General features: G+C 53.7%; 1 protein-coding gene across 1 annotated transcript in view; it reads right to left on the bottom strand.

The window, feature by feature from the left end:
- Positions 1-6,885: 6,885 nt before the first annotated feature.
- YY1 (YY1 transcription factor) overlaps positions 6,886-13,531 on the bottom strand; it is a 29,254-nt gene continuing 22,608 nt past the window's right edge. Inside the window, exons 4-5 of the mRNA XM_027521678.1 lie at positions 12,686-12,844; positions 6,886-11,905 (exon numbers count right to left, since the gene is read on the bottom strand). Coding sequence (XP_027377479.1) covers positions 11,723-11,905; positions 12,686-12,844 — 342 coding nt within the window. The 3' untranslated portion in view covers positions 6,886-11,722. The remainder of the gene's footprint in view (positions 11,906-12,685; positions 12,845-13,531) is intronic.

Here is a 13,531-nt window from a genome sequence, read left to right as displayed (position 1 = left end):
CTGGAGTCAGAGGGGCCAGCTTGGTGGTTGGCCTGACCTAGGCCAGAGACAGACCCTCAGTTTCCTCATCTACAAAATGGGGCTAATGGAGGCGTGAGGGGCGGACCGAGCGAAGCCCACAGACGTGCTGCGTGCAGCCTCGGCCAGGCAGCGAGCGCGTCTCTGTGTCTCTTGTGACCCAGGGAGGGGAGGCCCGGTCCTTGCCCAGTGGGAGGGTAGGCAGGGCAGGCCCTGTGTGCCTTGAGCTCTCTGGAAGGACTGAGGTGGGAGGGCTTCGGGTACCCTAGCTGAGGCCAGAATCTGGAGGAGGATGGACTTGTCCTTCTGAGCTTGGACCTAGACCAACCTAAGGATCCCTGAGGGCTTCCTGAAGGAGGCCTCGCGTGCCAGAGGGGTGTCTTCCTGTCCACCCACGCCCACCTCTGCTCAGCCTCGCGGATTCAATCTGGGCCACCCTGGGTCTCCACAGCTCTGAGCCTGGAGATTCCTTCCAACTGCCGAGCCAAAAACCTCTGCCCCCCCGGCAAAGGAGAGAAGACAGCTGGAGAGAGAGGCCCAGCTTCCCCCCCAGGAGCGCTCCAGGGCTCCTGTGCCCTCACACCCCGCCAATCCCTTGCACCAGCCTGTGACGACAGGCTTGTCTGCAGTTTCCAAGGACAGGAGGGCAGAGAGGAGCTGGCTGGTGACCCCAGGCCGGGTGTCCTCAGACAGGTTAATCCAGAAGGGCCCCCACGCCCCGGTCCTCAGCAGCGGCTCCTTCCCCAGTGAGGTCCCCCTGCCTCTCATTTTTCTTTCCTCTGAAAGAGACCAGGCAGATGCTAAAGGCAGGGTTCCCGCTCCCACCCTTGCTGCCGATGGTTAAACAGCAAGTCAGGTGAGAGGAGGGTTAGGAGAGGTGCCGGGTTTACACGGGTCTTTTGACATTTTGTTTTCTCCCTGATCTGAATTTTATTTATTTCCTTATTAACGTGGTAAAAAGTAAAAAATGCAAGCGGAACCCAGGCTGTGCAGTGAGGAGGAAGACCTGGCTCCTGCCTCTTCCTGGCTGTGCGTCCCTCCCGGGGCGTTTCAGGCAAGTCCCAGCACGCGGGAACGTCCTCTCCCCCGGGGCAAAGCCTGGCCCGGGTCCTGACCGTTCCGTTCTTCACTGTCTTCAGTCGGCAGTTGTCTTGGAGACTGGAGATTGTAGCAGTTTCCAGGGCTGCCGTAACAATGGCCCACAGACCGCGTGGCTGAAACAACAGGCATTTATTCTCTTAGCTTCTGGAGGCCAGAAGTGTGAAATTCAGGCGTCAGCCATGTTGGCTGCTTCTGGAGGGCCTGACGGGAATCTCTCCTGGCCTCTTTCAGCACCTGGTGGGATCTCTCCTGGCCTCTCCCAGCACCTGGTGGCCGGCAGCCCTTGGCTCGTAGGCAAGTTGCTGCAGTCTCCACCTCCATCCTCAAGTTGCCTTTTCCCCGTGGGTCTGTCGTCTTTTCTGTTGCTTTTTTACCCTCATCACTTGGCTTGCAGAATCTTAGTTCCCTGACAGGGACTGAACCCAGGCCCACCAGCAGTGAAAGCCTGGAATCTTAACCACTGGACTTCCAGAGAATTTCCCTGTCCTCCTTTCAGAAGGACACCAAGCGTTGGCTTAAGGACCCACCTACTCCAGGATGACCTAACTAATAACAGCTGCAAAGACCATTGTCAAATAAGGTCACATTCATGGGCACTGGGGGAGAGGAGCTCACTGTGTCTTGTCTGGGGACTCAATTCAACCCACAGCAGACATCTTTCCTTATCAGTGTGTTCCAGCTGGCCACGTTTTTGTTAATAGCTGCATGGCATTTCATCCGGTGACCATTCCTTACTTTATTCTTCCAGCTACAACAAAGGTCCGTCTAGTCAAAGCTATGGTTTTTCCAGTAGTCATGTGTGGATGTGAGAGTTGGACTATAAAGAAGGCTGAGCCTCGAAGAGTTGAAGCTTTTGAACTGTGGTGTTGGAGAAGACTCTTGAGAGTCCTTTGGACTGCAAGAAGATCCAACCAGTCTATCCTAAAGGAGATCAGTCCTGGGTGTTCACTGGAAGGACTGATGCTGAAGCTGAAACCCCCAATACTGTGGCCACCTAATAAGAAGAGCTGACTCATTTGAAAAGACCCTGATGCTGGGAAAGATTGAGGGCAGGAGGAAAAGGGGATGACAGAGGATGAGATGGTTGGATGGCATCATCGACTCAATGGACATGAGTTTGAGCAAGCTCAGAGAGTTGGTAATGGACAGGGAGGCCTGGTGTGCTGCAGTCCATGGGGTCCCAAAGAGTCAGACACGACTGAGTGACTGAGCAACATGGGCAAAAGCCCAACCCGGTGTGTATATGTGTGTGGGGGGATGGGGAGAGGGTAGTTCCAGGGGCTGAGCGAGGGTCTGCATAGGCTGTGTTCCCAGCTGCCTTCAGGGGTGTGCCCTGATCACGGACCCTGTGACCGGGGACACAGGTAGGTGTCAGGAGGTCGTGGCCTGGGCGCCCCTGCAGGACAGAACTTGAGGCCAAGGCTGACACAGAGTGGAGCTGGACCTGTCCAGGGCGTCTCTGTGGCTTGAACTCCACTCCAGCCATGGAACCGGGGAGTCGGCCATCAGTGGCCAGGGCACAGCCCGGGCTGTTCCTGGCTCCTGTGAAGCTCACGTCTGCACACAGGGACCTCAACGCTGGCGACCACCGCTCTGAGAGGCCGCTGCCCACCCCAGCACCCCTCCTCACCCTGGCTGCCAGCTCGGAGGAGAAAGGCGCAGCCACTCAAGAACACCGAGGGCATCTTAACACCATGAGCTCTGCCTTGGGTTGCTTCTGTGATGGGAGGTTTCCCACTTCCCCTTCGATGGCTGGTGGTCTCTGGAGGACTGGCTTTTCCTCCTGTGGCCCCTGACACTGGCACCAAGGAGGCCGTGTCAGCAGAGATGATGTGAAGCGGAGCTGGGCCCTGCCCTCCGTGGCTCAGACTTTCAGACACCCTGGTGACATCTTAGCAGGCTGGACTTGGTTTCATGCCCAGGCTTGGGCCAGCTCGGGTCCCACGAGAGGCTGCAGGGGATCTCCCCTTTGTGTCTGACCCCCAGGGTCTGGGATGGGCACCCGCCATCTGGGAGTGTGGGGTAAAATGTGGCCCGAGCCTTACAGAATCTAGAGTTGAGGTTTTTAACACTTGGGGGTAGCAGGATCTCATTGGAAGATTGACGGACCCACCCCTGGAAAAGTTGGTCATTTACACACCAACCCCAGGAGGCTCCCAGCTTCCCCCCCAGGGCTGGGAGACCCTGCACAAAGAACCCCTGATCGAGACGGGGCTACTTTTTCTCAACCAGCCCCCAGGGCCCCCACCCCGGGACCTGTGCTTGGACCCAAGCTCATTTCATACCCTCCCTGCCCCTGCCAGTCTGGGAGGGCAGTCTGGTGGGTGGGGGTGGTGGGGCGGGGTCCAGGCCCAGGGCCTGGTTTGGACAGAGAAGAGAAGCGTTGGGTTCCCCTGGTCTGTACTTACTAGCGCTCTCCGGGATGAGGCTTACGCTCATCTACAACAAAGTTACATTTTGCTATGGACGGAGACAGCCCCTAGCTCAGAAAGTAAAGGCAGTTAAAGCAACACAAAATTTCAACATCACATCCAGGCCCGGGACCCCCGAGGCCAGCCCCCAGCCTCCCCGCCCCCGCCCACCCGGGGCCGGCTGCTCCCTGGTGAGAGAGGGCTCAGGCGCCCCTGGTGACTGCCACAGTGGCATCCACGGGACAGGAGACAACCTGCCCAGAGAAACACACGTGAAGGCGCTGTGCCCAAGGGCAGTGGCTGCTGGACTGTCCCCCAGGAGGACGTCCCATGTAGGGCGGCCTGGGTTGGAGGGAGGGCCCCAGCTAGCTCTCGTGGGTGGTGGGTTCTTGTGGCCTCAGGGACGACAGGTCAGCCCTTGGCACACACAGCCCCTTTAATGCTCCTAACAGCTCTTGGAAGTTGGCACTGTGCCCTCATTTTGCAACAGAGGACACCATATGGGGGCCTGTCTAGGGTCAGGAGACCAGGGGGTGCTGGGGCTGGAGCCCCAAGGCCCTACAGGTCCACAGCCTCCACTACACCCCTGCCCCTGTCTGGGCTGGCCTCCACGCACCAGCAAGAGCTGGGTTTTTCCAGATGAGTCAGGGGACCTCACGTGAGTCAGGGGTGAAGGAAGGCAAGGATGCCGGAGAGAGTGAAGCCTAGACATGGGGCTGAGAGGCCAGTGGTGATGGGTGATCTGCTGGGAGCCTGCAGGCTGAGGGGGAGTGACCATCACAGAACAGGACCCCCAGGGCACAGCCTGGAGGGGGCAGGTGTCCCTGCAGACAAAGTTTGGGGGCAGCCACAGGCAGGGACGGGGTCATCAGGAGGAAGCAGCCAAGGCACAGGCAGGCTGGATGGCGACGGACAGACCATCCCCAGGCAGAGGTCCCCGGCGCCGCTGGGAGCAGACTGCCACAGAGTGGGGCTCGGAAAGGGATGATCAGCCCACCCCCTGGCCTGGGTGTTTCTCCGCCCCCTCACTGAAGCCTCCACCTCTCCCACCCTCCCGGTACTAGGTCCTGACCTCATCCAGGGTGACCAGGCTTCCTGGGGCCACTGCTCCCCCTGCTGCACTCTCCATGGGCAGGTGTCCCCACTCCCCGATCTGCGGGCAGCCCCAGGCCTTGATCAGATGGCCCCTCCTGCATGCCTATGCTCCCCTCCAACCCAGGCCGCCCTACATGGGACGTCCTCCTGGGGGACAGTCCAGCAGCCCCAGCCCCGCCCCAGCCCCGCCTTTGCCGCCCCCCTCCAACCCCCGTTTGGCAAGGGTCTCTTCCTCCTAAATTCTCCGAGGTTGACTTCCGGCCCCCAGCCGCCCCTCCTCCTGGCAGAGAGGTCCCCCATCTTCCGCTGAGGAAAAGGAGGCTCCCAGGGCCAAGGTCATGTGCCCTTGGTTAGGCAGAATGCCCAGGCCTGTACAACCAGGCTGCCCTCCCCCCGCACCGGGCTGCGGTCCTCCTGTAGGCCGGGGGCTAGGCCGCAGGCAGGACCGCTGGAGGATGGGTGAGCACCCACATCCCTCACCCGGGACCTCGTGGGCCCGCAGGCCGGCCCCAGAGGGTCCGCACCTGTGCTGAGGCGGAGGGTCCCTAACTTGCCCGGCCGTGTTCGGGCTCCGGAAACCACCCTACGTCTCCACGGGGGCGGTTGGCTTTCGGGGGTCCCAGCATCCCGACGCCACGCATCCGCGCGTACTTGGCCCCGCCCTGCCCGCTGGAGTGACGAGGGCACAGTGCCTCCTACCCCCTACCGCCCACGGCTGGGATGCTCCCAGGCGGAGACGCAGAACTGAGCGAAGCCTGCGTGGGATATGGGCCCAGAGCTGAGCTCTACCAGGGCAGAGCCAGGAGGCGCGGAGAGTTAGCGGGCTGAGCTGCAGACGGGCTCTGGCCACCAGCTCCTGGGACGCTCGCTACCCCGCAGAGCGGGAGGTGACGGAAGCGGCGGGGTTGGACCAGGTGGCACGCCCTTCCTCGGGGGCCTGCTCTGAGGCTGCGCTCCCTCCCGGCCCTTTCCTCTTTTCACAGCACGTCCCAGATCTCTCTCCTGCCCTCTCCTCTACCAGATGTAATTCAAGTCCCGTTAGTGCCCTGCCGTCAGCACCTGACCACCGGTGCTGTCTGTCGGCTGAGTAAAGCTGCCAGTTCGACAGGGAAGCTTTGGAAAAGAGAAACTCCAAGAGGGAGGGGAGGAGAGGGTGGAAAAGTAGGTCGAGGCTGGGGCTTAGGATTTTATCGGATTGGGTAGGAACAGGGAGTCACAGTAGCTTCTGGTGAGGTGGCAACCCCCACGCCGGAGACTGGCATAGTTGCCAACGGCAGGCCAGAGAGGAGGGACCCAGGCCAGACCTAGGAGCTGAAACCTCTGGCAGTGAGAGCCAGACCCAAGACCAGGACATGCTCTAAGAGCCAGAGAGGCTGATGAGCTGGAAGCCAGGAGGCCGTGGCGTCCCACCGCAGACAGGGACCAGCGATTCTTTCGAAAGGGAGGTGGAGATGAACTGTGGCAAGCAGAGTGCAGTGGAAGGCAGGCAGCCTGAGTCACTGACATTGCCAATGACCCTCATCCCTGGCACGAGTAACCTATGGAATTCCTCCAAGGGCAGTCTGGAGGAATTAACTCAAAAGGTGTTCACAGTGCCAGGTACGGTCCTGAGCCCAGCCCTCAGTGTTATTACAGCCGGGTGGAGGTGTGGGCCCAAGCAAAGGAGGGACGCCTGTCTATTATCTGGGGGGACCACAGGAAGCAACTCCAAAGCCCCAGCAACCCCAGGTCCTTCCCACCTCAAACCTGAAGATGCACACACTCTTTCACTATGGCTGCTCCTCAAAACAGCTGGACCTCAGACCTTCCCTCGGCAGTTCTGGGCCTCATGTGGGCCTGGACTCGCCCTCTCCAAAGAGGAGGCAAAGTCATGTGAATTAAGGAGTAATAATAAACCCCGATCTGCAGTCCAGCAGTCACCAGGACCCTAGCTGGACGAGGGTAGGGCTGAGTATTTTGTTGCCCTGCCCCCAAATCCTATGTAGCTCTCTGTATATGTTTACCAAGCTTTAGAGTCTATCCCAGTTAGGAATAAGGTTTTTCTTTTTTTTTGGCAGGGAGCTTCCAGAACTAACACCGGGGGTCATGGGTCTAACTGCATGCAAATTTCATTTGGTTGTGCTTTCTAAAAAGTGGGTGAGGGGGCTTCCCTGGTGGTCCAGTGGTTAAGACAGGAGCTTACAGCCACTTGTACTGTGTAATGAAACTCAGCAACAGGCGGCTTAGAGATCCAGGAACAAACAAGAACCACAGGCATTAAAAAGCTTAACATTATGCGTTTATTATATTTTATAGAGCCATGTTACACATGCTTGGTGCTTCAAACGGAGTTTATCATTAAATGTTTTTCTGGATGCAAAGCCATCTGATGCTTGATGCGGATGCCTTAAATACTATAATATTTCTGCATCTATGACCTATGAGCTAAGGAAAAACCAAGGACAATTCCAGAAATGGCAAACAACATTTAAGAAAAAGATGTACATGAGACGCAATGCCAAGTCCTTGAGCCAGGGCCCACAGAAGTTACCGGAAAATGAATAAAAACAGAATTGTTTTATGAAGATAGCTTGACCCATCACCATCTGTAGATAACAGAGCCTCATACCAGTTATGGATGTTGTAGAAAATAGCTGTTTGGTACTGATGCCCTTTCCACCTCCATACTGTATGCAGACAGTGAGCAAGCTCCCAGACAGAGCAGCAAACAGAAGATACCAACAGCAGCCGGCCCCTTCCTGTGACATCCCAGTGCTCCTTCTTATGGCGTCTGAAGGTCTTTAATGAATGAAAAGCAATCAATCTGACCAAACCTGACATTTTGCGGAAAATCAATCATCTTGCTTTAGATGGTTGTGATGCCACCACGCTCACCTCCCTGCAGACTCCCGGAATGTGGGCTAAAGACATGAGGGCTGGCCCGACAAGTCTGGAGAGTTTGATCTGCCTCCTGACCTAACGCCCATATTCTCCTTCAACATTCCCTTCCGGTTTCCGGAAGGAGAGGGGCGGATGAAGTGTGTCCACGGTATGCTGCCCGCCCCTCCCATCAGGTCTCCATCTAGCCCAGTCTCCAGCAAACATCCTCTCTGACAAGGCACTCCCGGGACACGGCCTTCCGCGGGACACGCCCACTCGTGAAGGGCCCGCCCCTCCTGCCTGCTGCCAAGGCTCTTAAGGGCCCCGCACTGACTGCTTTCAGGCAACCCAGGAACCTAAGCACAGCCCACATGGCCCAGGAAGTCGGGAAGCTGGGGTGCAGACCTAGCCAGCCATGCAGTCGAATGCTTCTGTGCAGGCACAGGGGTTCCCGCGGGCACGTTCTGGAAAGCCGAAGAGCAGACCGTGGAGCGCGTGACCACGGCCGCCAGGAAGCACAGCTCAGGGGTCCAGCCTCCTCCGTGACCTCCTGGGGTCAAAGGAGTGCACCCCCGCGGTCCTGAGCTCTGACAGGTGCTGTACCGGCAGAGAGGCCAAGGGGAGACAGGACAAAGGGCTCTGCCGTCGACAGGCACGGGGGGAAGCTAGGCGAAGGCCGCGTGCACTGGACAGAGGCCTTGCGGGCTCCGCGCGGGACGCTGGGGAACCTCTCACCACTGCTCTGACCTCTGGGATCCTTGTTTCTGCTGGTGGTCAGATGTCAAGAAGATGGAACAGAGGACTAATAACGTGGCCTTGCTAAGCATGCTGACCCCAAAATTAGAGGAAACAAGATACAGGAAGCGATCCTCGTTCTCTGCCTGTAGCTGTCCTGGAGTGGACTACCAGGTTTCCAACTCGAAACCGGAGAGGGCCAGGTCTTCCTGTGCCGCAGACACACATCCCAAGTTGAAGGTACAGTAGGTAAGTCTGGCTAAGGAGTGCGTGCGGCAGTAAGCCTACCGACAGCGCTTCAACAGCCTCGGCCTCTCGCTGAATGAAGGACTCTCATCTATTGCGGAGAAACCAACTAGAACTCGCCAACACCCGCAGGCCTCCAGCAGAGTATCGCAATGGTTTTCATTTTACTCAAATTTAACAAAATAACTGACATTTAAAAGAATGTACATGAAAACCAAATTAAAAAAAAAAAAAAAAATCTCCATTTCCCTCAAATCCACAGGCCTTGAATCTAGGTACAGCACACACACACCATATGAAACCAACAGCGAGCTCAAGGTCACCTTGGAAAATAGATGTCACTCTGGGGTGACAGTTCTTTATACAAATACTATGCTTCCCCCTAAACCCCCACCACCAAAAAAGGGGGGAAAATAATATAAGAAATCCAAAAATAGAAAACAACATCTTGTTAAATGTAAACTTACCCTCTCAAGTTTTTATATTACATATGCTAGAAACATGCATTTATTTCAGCTCAGATGTAAGAAAATATGTATATTACTTATAAATCAGATTAATCAAGACAATCGACTGTTAGAACACCATTTCAAAGTTTAGTAGATTACATCTTTAGCAAAATTATAAATTCTAACCACAAGCAGAATGGGTGTTACGTTATACCCGCTGAGAACTACCTCTATAAGCTGTCACTCGTGTCCTACACTACTGTTGCAAATTCAGAGCGCTATGTCAAGGAGGAACTTGGGCGTTAAACTTGCTTCAAATGCCCAATGAAATTCCTTTCAGAAATTAACTCTGCAGCTTGAGAGAAAAACATGTGAAAACACAGAAGAGTTAACGGGAGCAATGGCTATTCCACTCAGAGACAGAAAGGGACAGAAGAGATGACGGAAGGCATCCCCAAGGGGTCAAGGCACAGAGGAAGAAGAACCTCCCTCCAACTCAGGGTCATGGCATGGCTCTTGGGGCCGCTGGGAGATGTCCCCACGGCCTAAGTCTTGTCTTGCCGCGGGCCCTTGGGCAGGAGTCCTGAGGATGACGCCAGGACCAGGCTCCAGTGTGGCACAGCGCTGGGTGAGGGCGTGACCCCTAACACAGCCCCTCGGGGGACTGCTGACCCGATGGTGGGGAGGGACGCACGGGCACCGAGTCGCGGGCAGCGGTGGAGGCCTCTGCCCCAGGTCTAGGCAGAGCAGGACAGGCTCGCGCTGGGGCGCTCAGCTTCGCAGGGGACATCCACCGCAGGCTTACCTCTCTCCTGACTGCCAGATACAGCAAAGCCTGGCTTATCCAGAGAACAGCGGGGTCTTCTGATTAACTCAGTTCCATCAAACTACTCAATGGATAACAAATTCTGAACAACAACAAAAAAAAGTGTCTCAAGTTAAATTTTTCATTTACGATTCAGAAGGCACTTCAAAATTCCGGAGGGCCACAGGGTCCCTGTCATTAGGTCGCCAATCCTCCTGGACAGGACCGATGGAGAAGCTGTGAGAGACAGGGCTGTGTTCTGGACCTGATGGTGTCCTGGACGTCTTGTACCTGAATCACTGGTGTAAGCTAGTCTGTCAATTACTCTGCAGAGTCAAGCATACAGCACAAAGACATACAGTATGTTTGCATTTTGAATAAATGGGATTTTGCTGTATCATGGCAGTTTATAAAATAGTCTCACGAGTCTGATATTTGACTCTAAGTAAATTCCAGAAATTATAATCGTACATTTAAGAGGTCACAACACGAGGTCAAGTACTCACTGAGTACAGTTTTCTTGATAACCGAATCACCCTGCCAGTCTGCACTCACTATCCACTTAGAAGCACGGAAGGAGGGAAGCTGCTGGCGTTCACCTGCTACAATGTGCTGACACTGGCAGAGTCCACTAGATGGAGGGACCGAGGCTCTCCAACCAAACCGCCAATAACCTTAGCGTTTCCTGTTAAACCAGTGAGGACCTGCGGGCGCTGCCCTGAAGGCGGCCTGAGCAGTGGAAATGCCTGGTCTCCCCTCTGCTTGCGCCCCCTGCCAGGTGACACCTTACCTTGAGAAACACACACAGGCCGGGCACAAGCGCTTCAGTCACGCATTCGCTGGGGGAGCTAAAACCAAAATCCTGTTACCAGCGGGCCCGGTGCGGGGTACTCTGAGGTAGTTCCTTAACTCGGGGTGCCTGTTACCTACTCTTTCAAAATTCAGTACATGTGGGAAGTATTAAAATATCCATGCATCGCTTCAATCACAAGTCACTGTAACTGAGTGCAAAATAAAGGAAACTTGAGTTGCTTTATTTAGCTTCCAATTTCTGGGAGGCTCAAGAACTGTAATTATTCTGGACAACAAAAGGAAATAAGACTGTGCTTACAGATCTTTTTCTGCCATATTCTTTCTGTAGGATTGCTGTTTTATTGTTGCCCTTTCTGTTACACGGGATGTACACGTCAGGTGTTAAAGGTACAATACATTCTACGACTGAGCACCACGTTCTGTAACTCAACAGGCAAAGAAATTACACTGAACATCAGCATCTGGCAGTATTTTTCGGAAAAGAAAAAGTGACTAAAATGGGTTTAAATTGATTAACACTATTAAATCACATCTAATATTTGATACTACATGATTCAATACAGCTATACGATACAATTATACAAAATGTGTTAACATCAAAGAATACAACCAAAATTAAGATAGCAAACAAAACCTATATAACTTTTTTTTTGTACAGGAAAAATACTTTTGAAGTATGCATGTAACTGCCCATTCTTTTAAAGAAAATCTACTGCAAGCAAAGTTATCAACCTCCAGAAAAATCACACATAGCATTACTAAGCATATCCCCAAAAAGTGTACAATATGCACACTTGGAAAATACAAAATTAAAAAAATTGTAAGCAACAGGTGAGCTTCATATTTATAAGAATGTGAAAAGAAGTCCCATTTTTAGCACTGTTGTATAAAGAATTGTCTTTTGATGTGAAGTTCATGAATCGTCCTCCTGTTGGGACCACACTTTACAAAAACACCGTGGTTTTGAAACGAGATTACAGAGCAAGATAGAGCATCTTAGCAATGTCATCTTATTAAAGTTTTTTTTTTTTTTAATTTTTACTACTTTATCAAAACATGTCCCTTGGGTATGTAGGATTCATTTTTAAAATTCTTTTCTAGAAACAATATACAAAGGAGAGGCGTGTTTATTCCCAATCACACTCCTGGAAGATGCTTCCCGAGGCTGAGGAGGGTCTTCTCTCTTCTTCTCACTGGTTGTTTTTGGCCTTAGCGTGTGTTAAGATGTGAGATTTCAGGTTAGTTGACTGAGCAAACTTCTTATTACAACCGTCGAAGGGGCACACATAGGGCCTGTCTCCGGTGTGGATTCGCACATGTGTGCGCAAATTGAAGTCCAGTGAAAAGCGTTTCCCGCAGCCTTCGAACGTGCACTGTCAAGGAAAAACCAGAAATTACCCGCTCAGACTCACGGGGCCAGGAAGGGGGCAGCTCAAGGCTGTGGGGAGGTGCCTGCTGCTTCTGCCTCACTCCCTTCTGCCCTGCCCTGGGGGGGTGGAGAGCTTTCTAGACACATTCTAGAAATAGGGGCAGGGAGCTCTAATGCTGCCAGGACAGCTCCTAGGACGACCCGTGGATAGCCCTCATGAATTGTTTAAATACAACGTAAGAGAAACATTAGCAAGAAATCTTCCTAAATCTTACATGAGGGTCCTAACACTTCTGTAAATATTTCAAAAAACATAAGAGACAAATGGTTAGAAGGTTTCTGATATCAAGTATTAAAACAAAAAGAACCATGCCAGATTTAGTGGCATCGCTAACCCATTCACTTGTTCATGGGCTTCTAAAAAGGCAGAAAACTACTTTAGAAGTTATTCTCCTGGATTAAAATTTTAGAAGCTCCCTGTCAATATTCTACAAAAAATATATTAATCACACCAAGCAAACTGCTTTAATCCCAACACACAGGAAGTGCTGTTTCGGGCTCGCTCTTGAGCAATCCTGTGTTTCTCCAGACATGAAGTCCAGCCCAGAAGCACCTGCCATATCCTGTCTCTGGTGCGACACAGATACGAGCGGCGGAGCTGCGAGCCAGGGCAGCTCTGACTGAGTCCCGGGCGCCCCATGGCGGAACCCTGCAGTGGACTCTCTGGGCAGCCGCCGTGCTCACACCTGCGGGGAGCGCAGAGGGCAGAGGGAACGGGCTCTACCTGAAAGGGCTTCTCTCCAGTATGGACCAGTTGGTGTCGTTTTAGCTTGGAGCTCTCAACAAAAGCTTTGCCACACTCTGCACAGACGTGGACTCTGGGGCCGTGGGTGTGCAGATGTTTTCTCATGGCAGAGTTATCCCTGAACATCTTTGTGCAGCCCTTTGAACAGAGAGAGAAGCTTAGTGGTTCACACTGCAAACTGTTACCCGTGATTCTTCCGCTTAACAGCCTTCACTTACACAGTACAACAAACCCCCACCCTCCCCACTTAAATGTCGCTTCATATCACAGCAGAAATAACTAAATTATTTAAGACAAAAACAAAAAAACCTCAGCTGACAAAGGCCTTATCATGTAATGTTAACTTCTGTTTTACAGTGAGGAAACTGAGGCTCAGAGATGTCTTTAAGTAGACTTGCCCAAGGTCACGCTACTAGCAGGAGCCAGGCTGGGAGGATCAGCCGACGCCGGCTCCATGCCCCACGGCCGCCTCTCCCGGCCGCACCCCCAGATGAAGAGCAGCAGCCCTGGGAGAAACGGAGCCAAAGTGACGGCAGTCCACCGCCACCTGGGGCCGTACTCTGCGCTGCAGCAGTGGGCTGTCCCTCTCCATCACCTACTGCCCTCTCCTCTCTCTCTGCCTCTCTCCCCTTCTTGACAGAGAAAGAAGCCAGAGGGTCTCCAAGGAATGCAACTACAGAAGAGATGTATTTTGTGAGACACCGGGAAGAGCAGCAGGGAAACTGACAGCAGGGAGGGCGGGGCGGTGTGCAGGCTGGGGAGATGGCCTAACGCAGCTTCTTCTGCAGCTGTTGCCCAACAATGGAGCGAGTGGGGAAATGATCA

Source organism: Bos indicus x Bos taurus, chromosome 21 (genome assembly GCF_003369695.1).
Source record: "Bos indicus x Bos taurus breed Angus x Brahman F1 hybrid chromosome 21, Bos_hybrid_MaternalHap_v2.0, whole genome shotgun sequence".
Lineage (NCBI taxonomy): Eukaryota > Metazoa > Chordata > Mammalia > Artiodactyla > Bovidae > Bos > Bos indicus x Bos taurus.
The sequence above is the reverse complement of the archived record's forward strand: the minus strand, read 5'-3'. Positions and strand labels throughout refer to the sequence as shown.